The following is an 18599-nucleotide window of genomic DNA, read 5'->3' as shown; positions in this document are numbered from 1 at the left end:
GCTTCCAAATAGATCCTCTTTTAACTCTTAAGTCTACTTTTTTTAGTTTTGATGAGTACAGAATTTTTGAGTTATTACTAGTATTAAATTTCTTAATTAACTTTTTTAATTTCAATTGAAGCTATTGAACTGGACTTAACCTTGCTGTTTTTTATTTAAAGGGAAAATTTCTGAATCATGTTCTCTCTGTCATTATAAGAAGGTATGCTTGGCTTCCTTTTTTTCAGTTATACTGTGATAAGATAAACTTATAAAAAAACCCTCCTGTGATGACTAATGTTATCAACTGAGCCGTGATAGCTCAAGGGAGAGAGCGTTTGCCTTCCAATTAGGTGAACCCTGTTCAAATCCCAGCAATGACTTGCACCAACCACAGTTCTCATGTAGAATATTCTCAGTGGTAGACGGATCATGAATTAGAAGTCCCTTGCAGTTAGAGGGTTCCTCTCCATGTGATGCAAATGCACTTTAGTTCCATCAAAAGTCCTCCACAAAGGCAAATTTCTCCTAATACTTGATCCAGGAGTTCCTTTGTCTTTTTGATTGGCTTCAAAATTACTAGGCTACAGAGTTGAACATTAGTAGTCATAAACCCAAAAATATTGGGTCGGCTCTTCAATGACAGTTATAAAATAAAATAAAATGCTATCAACTTAACTTGATATTGTCATTTTCGAATTAAAATTCATTCCAAATTCTAAGGAGGCTTCGTCTCTTTCCTCCATTGTGTTAAACTAGGCAGTTTTCTCACTTGTTACTAATTTGGTTTTCTAAAGATTTTAGTGCGCTTTTTATTCTGTTTTATTTGTTTTCAAAGAAAAATTGGTCCAAGAAAGTTAAGAAACAAGATTTCTTAAAAATGTTAGTATTGTACAAATAGAAAACAAAATTATAGCGTAAATAGAAATGGCCTAAATAGGTTTCCTTGTACACTATAAGTTATATTAAAGGTAATCATTCCTTACTCCTCTATATATGCTACCGAAACCAAGAGAATGTCGACTTTGACCGGTAAATGTCAACGAACACATAGTCACTTCGGTGTATGTCCGAAATATTTGTTATAATGATATTAATTTATTCGTTGATATTATTATATTTATTCGATATTTTAATATCTGCTGAGGATAGTTTAGGAGAAGCATCAGTGTATAGTATACTGAGCAGTAGCACTTAAATAGACCTAGTATATATTTCGACCATTTACCAAAGCGATTATGTGAACCTTTGCCGTTGGAAGTCAGCAACAACCAATTTCGGTCATTCACAGTAACATAAGGCGTAATATCATTGTTAGCAATAAAACCAATGAAATAAAAAAAACAGGTAACATTAAACTTTTATTTTGATCTTATTGAATTGATCCCAACAATATCACAGCCTTTAATTTTTTTCTTTTTTCGAATGCATATTAAACAATGACGTGCTTATAATAATTATTTTTTTATCAGCTTCACATGTCTAAGCAATCTAGGAATCTATTAGGAAAAAGTCCAACTGTAACTCCGATAATCAGATTTGGCACACTGAGGATTAATAAAATGCTTCTGTTCCACATAATCAGTTTCTGAAAGAAAAAATATAATGAGAATTCTGAATGTAACCAAGACCATTCTGTTAAAAATTATTCTAAATCTTTTTGATAAAATAACGAACGTAAAAGAAAACATTTCAGAAATTACTGGGTTTTTTTTCACTATATCAATATTTATTCAAATAATGAGTATACTTCGAAATTTAAATTATTAGTCGGACAATTTTTTGGAGCGTCTCTAAGCAATTGCCAAATTTACAAAACATAATTTTATTTTTTAAAAAAAAACATTCATATGAATCAATCAATGCATGATTAAAAAGCATTTAAATTTCTAAATAAGCAATCAAGTGTATATTTACAACAATATTTTTTTTGAGTTCTTATTTACTAAATCTTTGTTTGAACTTACTTGGAAATCTGCTAGTGCAGCTGCTAACAGTCCGAAACACAAGCCAAGTCCTATTGTAATTGATTTACATTTTGATTTTTTAGAATTTAGTGGTTGATTTAAAACGTGCAACAATAAAAGAGTCCAGGCAGTGGCAGCAAAAAACATCTCAATAAGATATGAAGATCGAGATAGCTTTGGCACATCTAGAAGACAAAGATATTATTAAATCTGATTTTAAAAAATGCAACAAAAGAAAGCTACTAGATGTGGTTAACATATGTTTTTTTTTAAAAGAATACCATATAATTTCAATTTTAAAAAAAAGCTTCTGTTTTAATAAATGGTATTAGATTTCCAATAAAGCTTTGGGGTTTGGCTAACCCTGGGAATTTATCTTGATTTTCTTCTCCATACAGCGCAAATGTTTCGTTAAAAAGACCATCACGAAGATTAGCTTGATCCTGGAGTTCCTTTGTCTTCAAATTAAAAGGCTCAAAGTTGAATATTGATAGTCGTAAACTCAGAATTGGACCGTTTATTCAACGCCGATTATTTAATAAAATATTCACGTCAACAGTGAAGTCTAAATAAAATAATCGTACCCCGGCTCCGCCAGAACCGAAGTACGATGATCTAACCACTAGGCTACCGTGGCCCTTTAAAAAGTTATAAAGTTTTATTTCATTTTAAAATTTTCAGCTTTAGTTCGCTACCGTTAAAAAAAAAAAAAAAAAAAAAAAAAAATTTTACACAAATATGGCCAAATAAAGAATAACATGGCTAATCTTACAGTTTATACTGAGATATTGATCTTGTTTAGTTTGTTTTAGACTGACGACCTGTTAGAATTTATAAATTGCTGAAAACTCTTATGAATGGTAAAATTACGCGTTAATTTAAACACAAATCACAATAATAAAACTTCCTGGAATATTAGGCCTGTTCACACAACTCCTCGTAAGCATAACATAAGCGGAGGGATACACCGGAAGTTTTCTAAATTTCTTCTGGTTTTAGGAAGCTTGTTATTGTTTACATTCAGTCAACCATATCTTTAAATATAGTAATAGGAGGAATCATTTTAAGTATAGTGTGTCTGCGGTAAGAACTCCCCCCGCCACAAAGTCTAAGGCCGTCTGCTGCTATGGAAACAAGAATAGCGCATTTCAGGGAGGGTAGCTCCTCTCCCTCTAGTGTTAACACAATAAGGGCTGATTGTGCTCCGGGAAAAAATCCGGATTTTTCGCTAACAGTGATCCGGATGTTTCCGGAGATAGAAGGTCCAAACGTTTCAAAAAATCATTGATCACAGAAGTTTCCGGAAATCAAATTTTCAAAATTAGAACTTAAAAACACAGTTTATTTTATTTGTTTGTAAGGGAGAGCCAGAGAGATACTTTATAAGCTTACATTCATGATTAATATTCATTTTTTTTATCAGTAAAGTGCTGAAAGGAATATTTTTAAAATATAATTAATTTAATTATTATAAGTAATTCATAATTACTCCACCACTTACCCAATCCTGAGTAATCTTGCCATAATTTGTTTACGTATCGATGTTTTGTTTTTATAACATTTGAATCTTTAGGGTTTACTATAGGGTTCTTTAAACTTAGAAATACAAATAGAGGTGAAAGATAATTTTGTCATGAGAAAAGTTTCTACAGCAGCATCTTCGAACAAAATGCAAATTTAGAGCTGCCAATCCGGAAATTTTAGCTCTGCGCAATATTCTAAATAGTTGTAACATAACAAGCAAAGAGTCGCGATGGCTCAGGGGATAGAGCGTTCGCTTTCCAATGAGGTGAACCGGATTTGATATCTAGCGATGGCTGGTCGATATGAATTTCACATCCGGCTTGCACGGACTACAGTGCTGACGTAAAATATAGTCAGTGGTAGACGGATTACGGATTGGAGTCTCCTTGCTGTCAGGCTAACCGTGTGAAGGTTTCGTGGTTATCCTCTCCGTGTGACGCAAATGAAGGGTTCGTTTCATTAAAAAGACCTCCCCGAAGACAAATTACTCCCAATACTTGATAAAGGAGTTCCTTTGTCTTCTGGATTGGGTTCAAAACTACAAGTCTACGAAATTGAACATTAGTAGTCATAATCCCGAAATTTCGCCAGCATTTAACATCGCGGCATACATTTAAGATCTGTCCTTAAATGCCACGATGATTGGCATCATTTTTAATTACATGTAAAAGCATAAACTTTGCCCATCAATTGATGGATTTGAAAGGTCTGCGAATTCAATCCAGTCCCACTGAACAATGAAACTGGTTTTTTATTTATTTATTTATTTTTTTTGACTCCGGTAAATGATTGGTCATAGTTTGAAATTTTTTTTTTCCTAGCTTAAATCTGTGACTTAATGAAATGATGTCAATCATCTTCATTAGATATCTTTTTATTGAATTTTTCGTAAATAGCTATGCTTATATGGATCAACCACTGCCTATACGTACCGGCTTTTTCTCTCGAATACATTACTATCAGAAATATGGATGTGCATGATGCTGCCAGTCCCCACATTCTCCTGACGGGAAGAAAGTAGGCAAAAAATAGAAGTACAAGAGCAGCGGCAACTTCTGTGGTGCCGGACAAAGCAAAATGGGAGACCCTTTTTTTCTGCAGCCAATCAGTTAGCCATATGGATGTGAAATATACAAAAGATGATAGAAACCTATAAAAAAGAAGACATGATTTATTATTATAATTATGGTTTATCTAGTATATTTAAATAAAAAAAATAGCCAGTCCTTCATTCGTATTTTTCCCAATGCCCACTACATTTAGCAACATATGGTCTCTTTTTCATGGGCACCATATAAGATTAATCAACATCACCCCAGCAACACAAGAAGAGAGAGAGTAATTACATCCATGCCTGGGATCTTCTTGGTATGAGGCCTTGTTCACCATATAGGCATATATAATATATTAGTATAATTTTTAAACATTACTAAATAGATTTTTTTTAAATATATGTATATGTTACTGGGAATGACCTAAACTGGTGGTTGTTTACTTCCACCAGTGAATGTTGACAATCACCTGATTGCTTTGGTAAATATCCTTAACATATACTAGGTCTAGTTAAGTGCCACTGCCCGGTATGCCCTACATCAATGTTTTTTTAAGGTCGAGTGCCACTGCCCAGTATGCATTTAATCGGTACTTCGACCTCTGATGTTTTTCCTCAGCAGATAATCGAATAAATATAATAATATCAAATTGGATCCACCAAAGCGACTGCGTGATTGTTGACATTCACCGGCGAATGTCGACATTCGCTAAATTTCGGTCATTCACTGTAACAAATACATTAATATGCGAAGAGGAAGGATTTATAGTAAGTTCACTTGACTGATTCATTACTTTTATGTTGTCTGAGCAAAGATTCCATATTGCTCCGCTGTGTTGCAGCCAAGTTTATGTATGATTCTAAATTAAATGAATCTGATTTACCTCCATTTGTCTCATCACACAGGTGAATGATTCTTATCAAACGCTTCTTTCATACGTTTTTGTATAGAACCTCAACGGTTAAAAAATTAGTTTTTGTTTAACCCTTACCGGAACAGCAAAGCAGCACATTAACGAGTGTGACCTTAAACAGTATAGTTTGTCTAAAGTAAGAACTCCCCTAGACATTTGTCTGAACCAGTGGCGGTGACTATGGTAACGAGGTATAGCTTTTTCAAGTAGGGGTGTGGGGTCAATATTTTAGGAGAAGTTTTGGTTTAGGTCAGCGAGAGAAAGGGCTCTTTTTTTTTCTCGATCTATTGTGTTAGCCCTAGAGTGAAGAGAAACTACCGTCCCTGAAATGAGCTATCCTCGTTTCCATATCAGCAGACGGCCTCAGACTTTGTGGCGGGAGGAGTTTTACAGTAGACAAACTATACATTCTAAGTGAAACGACATATCCTTTGTTATTTAACACTTTCATCGCGGAAATGACGCGCCTTTGTCCCATCCTCTGTGCTTAGAGTTCCCCCCGTAGTGCTAAAATTGAAACAAAACTCAAATTCCTTTCAAACGTGTTTATTTTACTATAAAAAATAATAACCTATTGAAATCAATAACCATATTCCCTAACGCTACTATAGAACTCAGCTAATATTTTTGGAAGACGAGTTATCTCGTCCTTAGCGATGAAGGAGTTAAATATTGGAGGTTGTTAAACGTTCAATGCAATTCTTGCAAAAAAGAGCGATTTTTAGTGGTTTGTAACATTTGTTGAATTTGTGTCCCGGAAAGTGTTGTTTACAACGCAAAATTATTTTATAATCGTCGTTGAGCAGCCGACTCAATTATCGTATTAAGTTTGTATCGGTAAGACGTTCCCAGTAGAACAACGAAGTCAAGCACCAATGGCTGTGATCAGTACTTTGATCAGCCTGCGTTGGGACTGAGGGTGCGTGGAATCGGTCTTCGTTAAACTGTTCTACCATAAAATGCTCGACCTCGCACGCAGGTCGTCGGGCTACCAAAGCGGGGGAGCCATCCCCTCAGTAGAGAAACAAAATTGTGAGAGCATGTTTTCGGATCATCCTCAGGGATGTTTCCCAGACCGTAGCCAATAGCCCATTGGGCAGCTCTAGTGAGACGTAAACAAAATACCAACCTAGACTAAATTATGTTTATAAAAATAAAAAACGGCTACTTACCCCATGATAAATAATACAATGCGCTCGGTGGTGTGACGATAGTTTTCTATTTTCCAAGTAAAATTGGATTCATTTTCTTCCTGGAATATAAATTATTCGAATAACCGAATAAAAAAATCAAGAGTTTCAAAATTAATTAGCACTGTAGTTCAGAAACAACGCTTCAGAAAATTCGAAACGAATCTATATTATATGAAACGCTAATACGTACGTATGTATGTATGTTTCAATAAAACCGATGATATTTCTTTTCTCGCGCTGGCAACAGTTTTCATTTTTAGTTGATTGGATTCGGCGCGCAGATAACAATAACCAGAGTGAGCATTATCAGGTTGTTCAATTCAGATTCATGCATAAGATATTTTTAGCTATATTTTATTATTGATTATAAGTGATTGGAGCTTCTTTATCTCAGAATCAATGATTATAAAACTAGTCTTCGTGGAGAACTTTTTGGTGGGACTAACCCACATTTGCTTTACATGGAGAGGAAAACCACAAAAACGTTTCACGGTTAGTCCGGTGGTAAGATGATTCTAATCCATGATCCGTCTACCACTGGGGATATTTTTACGTTAGTACTGTGATTGTTACGAGCCGGGAGCNCCATGTACAATCTAAATAGCTAATATACTTTTTTAAAAGCCAATAAGAACATTGGTAGAATTCTTCTACATAAGTACAATACTATGTCTTTGATGATAAAATACTATGTCTTTGATGATAATATATTATGTCTTTGTGCTAGAACATTGTGCTCATTGGCGAGCGAGCGCAGCGAGCCATGGTTCACGGCGTGAACCACATAGGATTGCGTAGCAATTCTCGGGGATTAGCGAGCAGGGGACGGATCCTCCTAGTTATAGATATATTTATATACTATGAATGGTTGACTGTGTAAAGCTAAGAGCCGTGTAAACGCTAGAGGTTAAAATTCGTCGTAAGACTTCTGAGTTACTACTTCCGACTGATTTTTACGCCCAAGCTTGTGAAAACGCACCATCCAATATTATTATACATGTAGTGTTTTCAATATAACATGCTTTTTCAATTTAACTTTCAACAAACAACAAATGAATTCGAAGAACCTCGCAAACTTGCCGTAAATGCTACCCAAAAAATAACCAATGGCGTTATTTTACACAAATATAACCAAATAAGTGATAACACTCCAAAAATGTCTAACCTTATACTTTATTTGTGTTGTGATACTAATTTTGTTAAATTTGTCTTAAGCTCACGACCTGCTAGAATTTATAAATTACTGAAAACTCTTATGAATGGTAAAATTACGCGTAAATTTGAACATAAATCTCAATAATAAAACTTCATAGAATGCCAAGCCTGTTCACGCATCGTCTCATAAGCATAACATAAGCGGAGGGATACACCGGAAGTTTTATAAATTTTTTCCGATTTTAGGAAACTTGTTATTGTTTACATTCAGTGAACCATCCATTTACACTTTATTAAAGTCCTTACCAAACATAAATACTTAAGTTGTTATTGTACAAGTTACATTCAAAAAGTTCGATGCTGCTAATTTCATGAAGCAAAACAAAATATCTTTATTAGCTTTCATTCTTAGCTGCAACACACTTTTCACATCGAACTGTGCAGCTGCTTGAAATTTGCAGCACATGCTTCTTTCGGTAGATCGCACACTTTGTCACATGATCTGCGAAATGTCAAAAAAACGTCTTCTAATGTGTTTAACGTGTCCCGCAGTGGACTGATCATAAAGACACGTTTCCCAGTTGAACACCGAAGTCAAGCATCACTGGCTGCTGTCAGAAAGTGGGTGGGTGACCACTTTGATCAGCCTGCGTAGGGACCGAGGGTGCGCGGTATCTGTCCTCGTTAAACTGTTCTACAATAAAGTGCTTAACTTCGCGCGCAGATCGTCGAGCTACCAATGATAACCTTTTGTTGTGATAGCAAAGAGAAAAACCATGTTAATTGAGAGAACGAATGTCTATCTAGAATCTTGATAGTAACATAAATGTGATCTTCATAGTAACATAAATAATAACCTTTTGTTGAATCAGAAGATGTGGTGAGAATTGTTCGACACCTTGCAAGGAATAGCCATTGCACCTAGCTGCTTTTCTCATCACTGAGTGTGCCCTCGGCCACAAACCTCTTGCTGCATACGATTCGGGTGTTTCATTCAGAAAGCTAAATAACAATAATATGACTGCATTATTTTAACTGCGATAACAAAATAATTATAAATATTCTTGCAGTGTTAAAGGGAATTTTCATATAAATTCGGTATCTCCACGTTCGAATACGCCATCTGAGGAGAAGACCCGGTTCCATGTCTTGACCCTCTCCTTGTACTACTTGAATGTACTACAATATTTTCCCTTTTCCTTAATATTTTTCGTATTTAATAGTCAAAAACATTTTTTTTTTAAATTCCCACAATGCTATCTTTTAGAAACTATGTTTTTTTTATTTCCATATAGTTTCCCAACTTAAAAGTTTTTAATCTACTTGAAAATCAAGACAGAAACTAACGTGTTTCCTTCTCCTACGACTCTCCACACGCTAATGGTGAAAGCAGGCGAAGTGTTGCCATAGGTAAAGACTTCTGCTTTAGCGCCACCTGTAGCCCATTTCGATCGCCAATTATCGAAGTCATTTGACTATTATCATTCAATTAAACCGTAATATTGTGGTTGCCAATGGCAACCAGTTGTTTGCACCATTTTACTTTGAAATTAAAAGGATTCGAATGGGTTGTTTCTAGTAACTGATTGGTCAGTGATGAATTTTGAATCGGCAGAAGTGACGTCATTTTCGTCATCTCTGTATGACACTCTCATAGTGAACCTCCCAAAAAATTTGAAATGTTGATAAAATAATAATTAAGGTAAGAAAAATATTTTTTAGTTTAGTTTTATTTCATTTTGTGACCGGCTTTGGAGAGCCGACCTACTTATGGGTTTACCACTATCAATGCTGAAATCCTTAACCTTGTAATTTTGAAACCAGCCCAGAAGGCAAGTGAACCCCTTGATCAAATATTACAAAGAAACTAGCCTTCGAACTAGACTGAAACATTTTGATGGAGCCAATTGGCATTTGCGTTACATGTAAAGGAAAACCACGAAAACCATGCAAGGGGATTCAAACTTATGATCTATCCACCTCTAAGGATATTTAACGTCAGGACAGTGGTATGCGACTCGGGAACAGAATTCGCATTCACCAGCCATCCCTGGGATTCAAACCTTGAGCTTTTTAGTTTGGTTGTTACAAGAAAAATCTTACCGTTAGGATCGAAGGTCGTTATGCTTGTTTTAATTCTGTGTTTAAGATCGTTTTAAGTTATTAAACGTCAACTGTTTTATTTCAAGAAGACATTTTTATGTAAAAAAAAAAGGTAAAAGTCAACATATTTGTTCATATCTCAGCAATTTATATCAAAAAACATCTTCTCCTGAACGTGTTAACTACTTAAATTTTTTGCTCCTTATTAATTACTAATAATCTCACAAGATGGCAGCATAAGTACAGATAACAGTTCATGTCACTGATTGAAAAGATCATCTAAGTAACATATAATGTAAATAAGTCTTGATACTTACCATAAAAGAACTAAAAGTACAAAGCAAGGCACAGTTATGGCAACATTGTAGAGAGTCCAGCTAGGAACAACTATAGTAATTAGGGGCAATATGAAATGCGCCAAACCCCAACCAACATGTGCAATGTAGAAATATAANACGAAACAAGGTGCTATAAATTTTGAAAGTATGAACATACCTCATCATAATATTTAATGTGTGACTATAGAATAAGATGACGTTTGATGTCTAACTATAGAATAAAATTATGTTTATTATTTTACTATAGAAGAGGGAATAATGCATGTTATTTGACTGATAAGTGGGACAATGATGTCTGACAATAAAGCAGAATAATGTTTAATGTCTGAATATAGAACAGATTTATGTTCGATGCCTGACTAACTATAGAATGGAATAGTTTATGATTGACTGTGGAACGGAATAAGGTTTGATGCCTGACTTTAGAACAGAAAAATGTTTAATATCAACCGATAAAACAAATTAATGCTTGATGTTATAGAACGGAACTATGTTTGGTGTCTGATTATAGAATAGAATAACATTTAATGTCTGATTAAGAAGGAGATATATGATATCTGACAATAAAACATAATAAGGTTTAAGGTCTGATTATAGAATATGTTTACGTTCGATGCCTGATTGACTATAGAATGATATAGTTAATGACTGACTTTAGAACAGAAAAACGTTTAATATCTGCCGATATAGCAATTTTATGACTGATGTTATAGAACGGAACTATGTTTGATGTCTGACTATAGAATAGAATAATATCTAATGTCTGATTAAGAAGGAGATGTATGATGTCTGACTATAAAACAGAATAATGTTTAAGGTCTGATTATAGAACGGATTTATGTTCGATGCCTGATTGACTAGAGAATGGAATAGTTTATGATTGACTGTGGAACGGAATAAGGTTTGATGCCTGACTTTAGAACAGAAATTGAAAAAATAATAATGCATTAAGGCGTGAAAAATATACGTACAGGTAAAGGCAGCAGTGAGATAAACGTTGATAACTCCAATGCTTATAACAAATTTTAAAATAAGATAAGGACCCACAGCAAAGGCCCAGATTCCTGCTAAAGAACATGCACACAGGAGAAAACAACTAGTCAAGGACACGGACCGTCGTCCGTACCTGAAATAAGAATTTATTTTTTAAAGATCAGTTTTTAATAATTAAAGCAAACTGGAATAGTAATGCACAAAGTTAATTAAAAGTGGTTTATTTTTTTCTTTTGCCTTCTGTACTACGATATTTCCAAAACGGAATTCATTAAAAAATCGTATATTTAAAATTTGATTTCTCAGGAAGTATTCAAACGATTTTGTATTTTGCCATACAAAGTTTTATTCTTTAAAATTATGTAAAAACCTAATGCCTGACAATTAAAATAAATTATTCACTATCATTACATTAAAAATAAATAATTGTTAATTACTGTATTTTGTATCTAATTATATTTGGACAAACGATTTCTATAAATGAGTGCATAAGTTTTTCAATTCGCAGAAGAAGCTTGCGAAATTAGCAAAGGTCCAAATTTATCCAAGGTCCCATTGAGGGGTTCAAATTTTCGACAGCTCTCCTGGCCAAACTATTGGGACTATATGTCCCGAATTGCCGCTATCGAGTCGCGATGGATCAGGGGATAGAGCGTTTTCCTTGCAATTAAGTAAACCGGGTTCGAATTCCAGCAATGACTGGTCGATACGAATTCCGCATCCGGCTTGCATCGACCACAATAATGACGTAAAAATATCCTCAGTGGTAGACGGATCATGTGTTAGAGTCCCCTTGCCGTCAAGCTAACCATGGGAGGTCTTCGTGGTTTTCCTCTCCATGAAACCCAAAAACAGGTTAGTTCCATCCAAAAAGTCCTCCACGAAGGCAAATTTCTCCTAATACTTAATCCAGGAGTTCCTTTGTCTTCTGGATTGGGTTTGAAATTCCAAGGCTACGGAGTTGAACATTAGTAGTCGTAAACCCAAAGAATTGGGTCTACTGTTCAACGGCGGTTCTAAAATTAAATAAATTGCCTCAATCTTTCATATCTTGAGGGCCAGAAATCCAAATCCGTCGAAAAAAGGGAAGAATATTTATTCAGGGAAAATACGTTTTTGTGTCCATTTTAACTTAAAATATCTTCTACACCAGTTTATTAACATATTTAAGATTAGGCTCTCTAACCATTAAAATTAATTCTTAGTACGTGAAAATCCGATTATTGCATTCAAAGTTATTTAAAGTGTTCTTTTTTTATATTTATTTTGTTCTTTTCTTTTCGCATTGTACATAGTTGAATCATAACAAACAATAATGAAAAAATTTAATAAAAAAATTTTTCGCTTATTTACAATATCAGCAAAAGAAACGTGAAGATAGAAAATTGATACGAACAAAATTAAACTAAAAACTCGAATTAGAAATAATCTGTTTAGTTTTAATTTTTCCTCACCTGTTTAATAAAGGATAAGTGGCAACAGTTGCTATCAAAGCTCCTATAACAAATAAGCATTTGGCATAAAAAACAGTTGCTACGTTTGTGCAATGCAAATTTTCCTAAAAAGAGAGAAAGTCTTATAGTTGCAATTTAATATGACAAAATAACAACAATATTCTATGTAGTTTATTATAAGAATTGTATAATATGCAACGTCATGATTAGTGAATTTTTATTTCGTTGACTACATTTTGACTATCATAGAAAAATTTTTAGATAATATATTAGCAACAATTAAAATTTGGAGATTTTTTCTCTGGGTTAACACTGTGTTTAACTTTTTGCTTACAGCTGGTACAACTGATGGTTTAGAATAGCATCAGGCGTCATAGGTAAAAGGTTAAAAACTGTAAAACACTACTAAATTTACTGATTAGCTTTTTTTTTCGAAAGAAATCCGAATTTACTTATTTATTTTTGCCCATGCAAGCTTGTGAGCTCATTACAAAGACGACTTAAAAATCGTCTTTGTTGTAAATTGACGCAGATAGTACAAAATTAGAGAAGAACAGCACAAAGATATGTCCAGAGTTACGGCGGGATTCGAACCCGCTCTTCTATGCTACTGAGCCTTTGTTGCTCGACCAGATCACAGAAGTTATGAAATTATCATAAATGTTCTTTAAAAGACTAAATAGAAACTTTGTTAAATGTAATTGCAGACAAGCCAACTTTTCTCGGAAAGCATGCTTTATGTTTTAATTCTTAAATCAAATTATTTTGACCTTCTTTTTCTTCTATTGGAATGATAGCCCTTTGTGGGTCGGAGCCTTCCCTAGACCCTTCCTCCATTCTGATCGCTTCTTTGCGATTGTTCTCTAGTTAGTAGTTCCGAAAAAATTCATTTTCTATTCCGAAAAAAATTAGACATAGCAAGGTTTTGAGAAGAAATCCTTCGACATAGGAATTCAAATTAACATTAGGTAGATATAGAATGCCAAGAGGATTTTTTTTTTTTTTTGACATAACAAGGTTCTCAAGATATCGAGCGTATACTGTACTAGCAGAAATTAAGAAAGGCTTCTAAAAGTAGTCTTTTTTTTCTTTTTTTTTTTGCGCAATGCACTTATTGTCACTATAAATTTAAGTATGTCTGATTTATTTTAAAACATGTACACTTATCTGAGGCGTCGAGAATAATGGCAAAACTATTTATAACCTCTTTTTAAAGTGACGAAACAAGGTGCTATAAATTTTGAAAGCATGAACATACCTCATCTGCTATCTCTAATGCACTGGTGGGCAGAGGTGAGAAACAGGGATTACTCAATTCGTCAAATGCGGCATTTGTTCTGTTGTCGCATCTTGTTAAAATATTACAACCTATTGATGATGTTGACACATTGTTCTCCTCTAAAGAGCAAATACATAAATTATAGAATTAAAAGACAAGAAGTTGTTATTTAAAAAAGGTTACATGTTGCTGTGATAAAGACATTTTATATATATCATAATAAATAAATACAAAAAGGACAAAAAGAAAAAAAAATCCGAATTTTTTTTTTCTTTTTCCCTTTTTTAATTATTCTGTTATTTTTTTCCATGTCTTCTCTACATTTTGAACTTATTTTATGAGTTCTATTTACATGCAAGTGTTCGTTACTTGAGAAAAAAAAATTTAATAAAAATCCGGAAAATAAAAGATATAAAATTTTTTTGCATTAGCTCACACGATTATATCAGCAAAAAAGAGTGCGTTCTAATAGTGTATCGATATAGCCAAAGCAAAATATATCAATACAATAGTGTGAGGAGCACTCAAAAAAATTTTTTTTTTGAAACAAATAGAATAAAACACATTAAGTAAAAATATTAAGTAAAAACAGAAAGTTTAAAAAAAAAAAAAAAAAAAAAAAAACAGTTACTGATTTAGTTATTTACTAGTTAGATTTACATAATTTATAAGAATTTTCAAACTTTCTTTAACAACCTAAATACTTTATGTTTCATTTTTAAAAATTTTCTTTTTTAATTGACCTAGCAGCAAACAATAATACATAATATAATAAATTATAGAATTACTTTGGGCTGTCCATCACAGCATATACGAGTCGTGTTTTTTAAGTAAGTACCGTTTTGCTGCACCGCCGCCGCAGCGTTGCGGTCGGCGTTCTGCGCATGCGCACTGGGTACCTACATCTATTGCCCACGCACTGANCGCAATAAATGAAACTTATTGTATATATATAATATATCATAATAAATAAATACAAAGAGGACAAAAAGAAAAAAAAATCCGAAATTTTTTTTCGGATTTTTTTTTCTTTTTCCTTTTTTAATTATTGTGTTATTTTTTTCTATGTTTTCTCTACATTTTGAACTTATTTTATGAGTTCTATTTACTTGCAAGTGTTCGTTACTTGAGGAAAAAAAATTAATAAAAATCCGGAAAATAAAAGATATAAAATTTTTTTTGCATTAGCTCACACGATTCTATCCGCAAAAAAAAGTGCTTTCTAATATTGTATCAATATAGCCAAAGCAAAATATATCAATACAATAGTGTGAGGAGCACTGAAAAAAACTTTTTTAACAAACAGAATAGAACACATTAAGGAAAAATATTACGTAAAAACAGAAAGTAAAATGTGAAGAAAAAAGAGAACAAATCATAAAACGAAATCTATAAAGCGATTAGCGAATTCAAATAAACTTACATGAACGGGAATTTTTTTAAGAATGTTACGAAAATATTTTGAAATATTAATAAATAAAATTAAACTAAATATACCGTTAATCTTTGAGCAAGAGCATACAGAATGAGATATGAGTGGTAAGGTGGAAAAGAGATGCAGGGAGGTGCAGAATGACGCAAGGAAGAATATTGTCCAGTGACGTAATTGCCATGGTCCATGACCACCGATCACATCTATGACTCTCTGTCCTTCTTTCTTGATCTCTTCGTTGAGACAAGTACCAGTTTCTGCGCTGACGTCATCATCGTGCGCCTCTTGCATTCTGAAATATAGTACCATATAATGAATTCAAGCTAATGCAAGTGAATACAGTACAGGTTAACCCTATCCTCTTCTACTCAGTTATATAGGAATGTGCTACGATATTTTCCCGTTTTAATATTTTTTTGTATTTAATTGTCAAAAAAGTTTTCTAAAATTTCCTCAATGTTTTATGTTTAATGTAGTTTTCAGTTCCATATAGTTTCCCAACTTAAAAGTTTTTAAACTATTTGAAAATCAAGACAAAAACTAACGTACTTCCTTCTCCTATTACTCTTCACACGCTAATGGTGAGAGCATGCGAACTGTTGCCATAGGTAGAGAGTTCTTCTCTACGCCACCTGTAGCCCATTTCGATCTCCAATAGTGTTCAGAGGTTCACTGACTTTGTTCATGGAAACAAAGGGAGTCGGGGGCGGGGGAATGAAATGTAACAGTACGTCTGTAGCGAAAGCTGCATAAATTTTCATGTAGAAATTTTGAAATTTATTTAGAAAAGTCGCCAACAAATGGAGAGTTCTGAGTTCTTGAAAAGAAAACAAATGCTATAGTACTATATTCTAACCTGTAATATTCCGGTACCAGAAATACATGATGTTCAATCTATTGATATATGCATAGTTTTAAATTCCTAACATGATACAACACTTTTTAACGACCAAACTAATCGATCTGGTCATCGATGCTTTGCAGCGCCATCTGTCGGTAACTTTTGTAACTAAATTCCAAAACTGATGCACAGAGCTTTTACAGCTTTTTCAATCAACATACATGTTGTATTTCTCTATAGCTCGTTGTTTTCGAGATTTTTAATTTTGAAATCAGTCAGTTCATCGTCAGACACCCGGTATTTATAATCTTAGTTGTAATCTTTTACAATATCACAGTATCCTAGATGTAGTTCAAAGCTTTGAAAAGCGTAGTATCTGTGAATTATGTTCAAATTACGACACTGAACTAGATAACTTGATCTTTAGCTGTGTGATTGTGTCTTCCAGTTGCTTATAATTGAAACGTCAAGAAATGGTAGGTTTTATCAATAAGAAATAGTACTTGAACTTTTGCATTAAATTATTGATGACCAGTCACTAAAAGTGGTCTGTATAGGTGCAAAAAAAGCGAATAATCTGAATAACTTTTCATCTAATTATTGCATTTTCACGTACTAAAATTTAATCTTAATGGTTAGAGGACCTAACTTTGAATTCGTTATAATTAGCTACGACAGACGATGCTTTAAGTTACAAAATGAGGTATGCAGTGCGTCTACCACTACAAAAATACAATTCCAATTCACTAGTATGTAAGACATGTTATCTTGATACTATGCTGGGGTACCTTTTCATAGATAAAGGTTGACATTATCGATAACCCAGATCCCCACAAGATGCAAAAACGTATTTTTCTCTCAATAAACAGTCCCGCAGTGGACTGATCGTTAAGACACGGTTCCCAGCAGATCACCGAAGTCAAGCATCACTGGCTGCGGTCAGTGTGCGGGTGGGTGACCACTTGGATCAGTCTGCGTAGGGACCGAGGGTGTGGGGTATTGGTCCTCGTCAAACTGTTCTACCGTGAAGTGCTCGACTTCGCGTGCAGGTCGTCGGGCTACCAAAGCAGGGGTGCCATCCCCTCTGCAGAGGATCAAAATTGTGATGGCATGTCTTCGGATCATCCTCAGGGATGTTTCCCAGACCGTCGCCAATAGCCCATTGTGCAGCTCTAGTGCGACGTAAATTAACAACAGCAGCAGCAACAGCTCTCAATAAACATCTTTTTTTCGATGGATTTGGAGTCTTGACACTCAAAATAGCGGGGCGGGGAGTAGCTGAAAGTTTCAAAGTATGATCCCAATAGTTTTGGTAGGATAACAGTTGAAAGTACGAAACCCTCAACCCTTCGGCGCAGAATATTTATCAAACATATTTTTCATACTTTTTTCGTTATTACTTACTAATTTAGGTCCAAATAAGTGAAAAATATTATATTTAGCATTTTAGTAATTTATGGTTATAAAATATAGCATGAGACATTGTTATCTTTCTCTACGTTGAAGGTCAAATCTTTCAAACACCGCTCATTTTCGAACAATAATTTTTTAAATTTGCAATTATTTGCAATTATTCAGATATAAAAGTCATTCATCTGAAGTTTTCTTTAATTTTCAAAATCAATTATTTATAAATTTTTAAATATGAATGAAAAAAAAAATACTTTTTTTCAAACTACTTTTTTTTATTTTATATATTTTGACAATTATAACTCCAAGAATCTAACAATTTCTTTTAGTTACTATTAGACTGTTTTTTATAATTAAAAAGCACCAAAATATATATTTTACTTGTAATTAGAGAGTCAAAAGGACGAAGGATTAAAGTAAGTTAGGTTCACTTTTCGTTATATTTTTCGTTCGTTATATTTTTTAAATAGTTTATAAAGTTTTTTTTGCAGATGATTATAATATTTGCGTGTATCCAAAGATATTTTCATGCAAAAAATACTGTTTAAAATAGTTATATATTACTTTAAATAATTATGTATAAGATTGTAAGACTACGCAATGCTTGAATCATCTTCAAAATACAAGAATGAAATGAAATCGGTTCATTAGTTTCTGAATTATCCAGTTTTTCAAAAGTCGAAAGTAAAAAATTTGATTTTCTTTAGAGTTATTCTATAGATTCCGTTCAATTTTCGCATTAAACCACTGTATGCACAAATGGATTAAGAGAAAATTTGCAGTTATTGTGAAAACAAAAAACAAGTGATTCTTTTTAAACACTCGTAATAACTTTTAATTTCAAAATCACGGTCTGGACTTCTCTGTAGGAAACCTAACCCAAGAAAAACGTTAGAAAAATTAAGAAAATATCAATGTAAAGTCAAATTGTGCCCCCTCGGTAGGGCGCTTGTATGCATATATATA

The 18599-nt window shown here is 33.5% G+C and overlaps 1 protein-coding gene across 1 annotated transcript in view; it reads right to left on the bottom strand.

Annotated features, from left to right (window-relative positions):
• Positions 1-1327: 1327 nt before the first annotated feature.
• Positions 1328-18599, bottom strand: part of LOC122270635 (uncharacterized) — a 25761-nt gene continuing 8489 nt past the window's right edge. The window contains exons 2-11 of the mRNA XM_043048845.2: positions 15448-15674; positions 13930-14069; positions 12672-12775; positions 10986-11350; positions 10204-10354; positions 8641-8785; positions 6608-6687; positions 4403-4620; positions 1947-2131; positions 1328-1567 (exon numbers count right to left, since the gene is read on the bottom strand). Of these exons, the coding sequence (XP_042904779.2) occupies positions 1454-1567; positions 1947-2131; positions 4403-4620; positions 6608-6687; positions 8641-8785; positions 10204-10354; positions 10986-11350; positions 12672-12775; positions 13930-14069; positions 15448-15673 (1728 nt within the window). The 5' untranslated portion in view covers position 15674 and the 3' untranslated portion in view covers positions 1328-1453. The remainder of the gene's footprint in view (positions 1568-1946; positions 2132-4402; positions 4621-6607; positions 6688-8640; positions 8786-10203; positions 10355-10985; positions 11351-12671; positions 12776-13929; positions 14070-15447; positions 15675-18599) is intronic.

Source organism: Parasteatoda tepidariorum, chromosome 9, assembly GCF_043381705.1.
Source record: "Parasteatoda tepidariorum isolate YZ-2023 chromosome 9, CAS_Ptep_4.0, whole genome shotgun sequence".
Classification (NCBI taxonomy): domain Eukaryota; kingdom Metazoa; phylum Arthropoda; class Arachnida; order Araneae; family Theridiidae; genus Parasteatoda; species Parasteatoda tepidariorum.
This window is presented reverse-complemented; position numbering and strand designations above follow the sequence as displayed.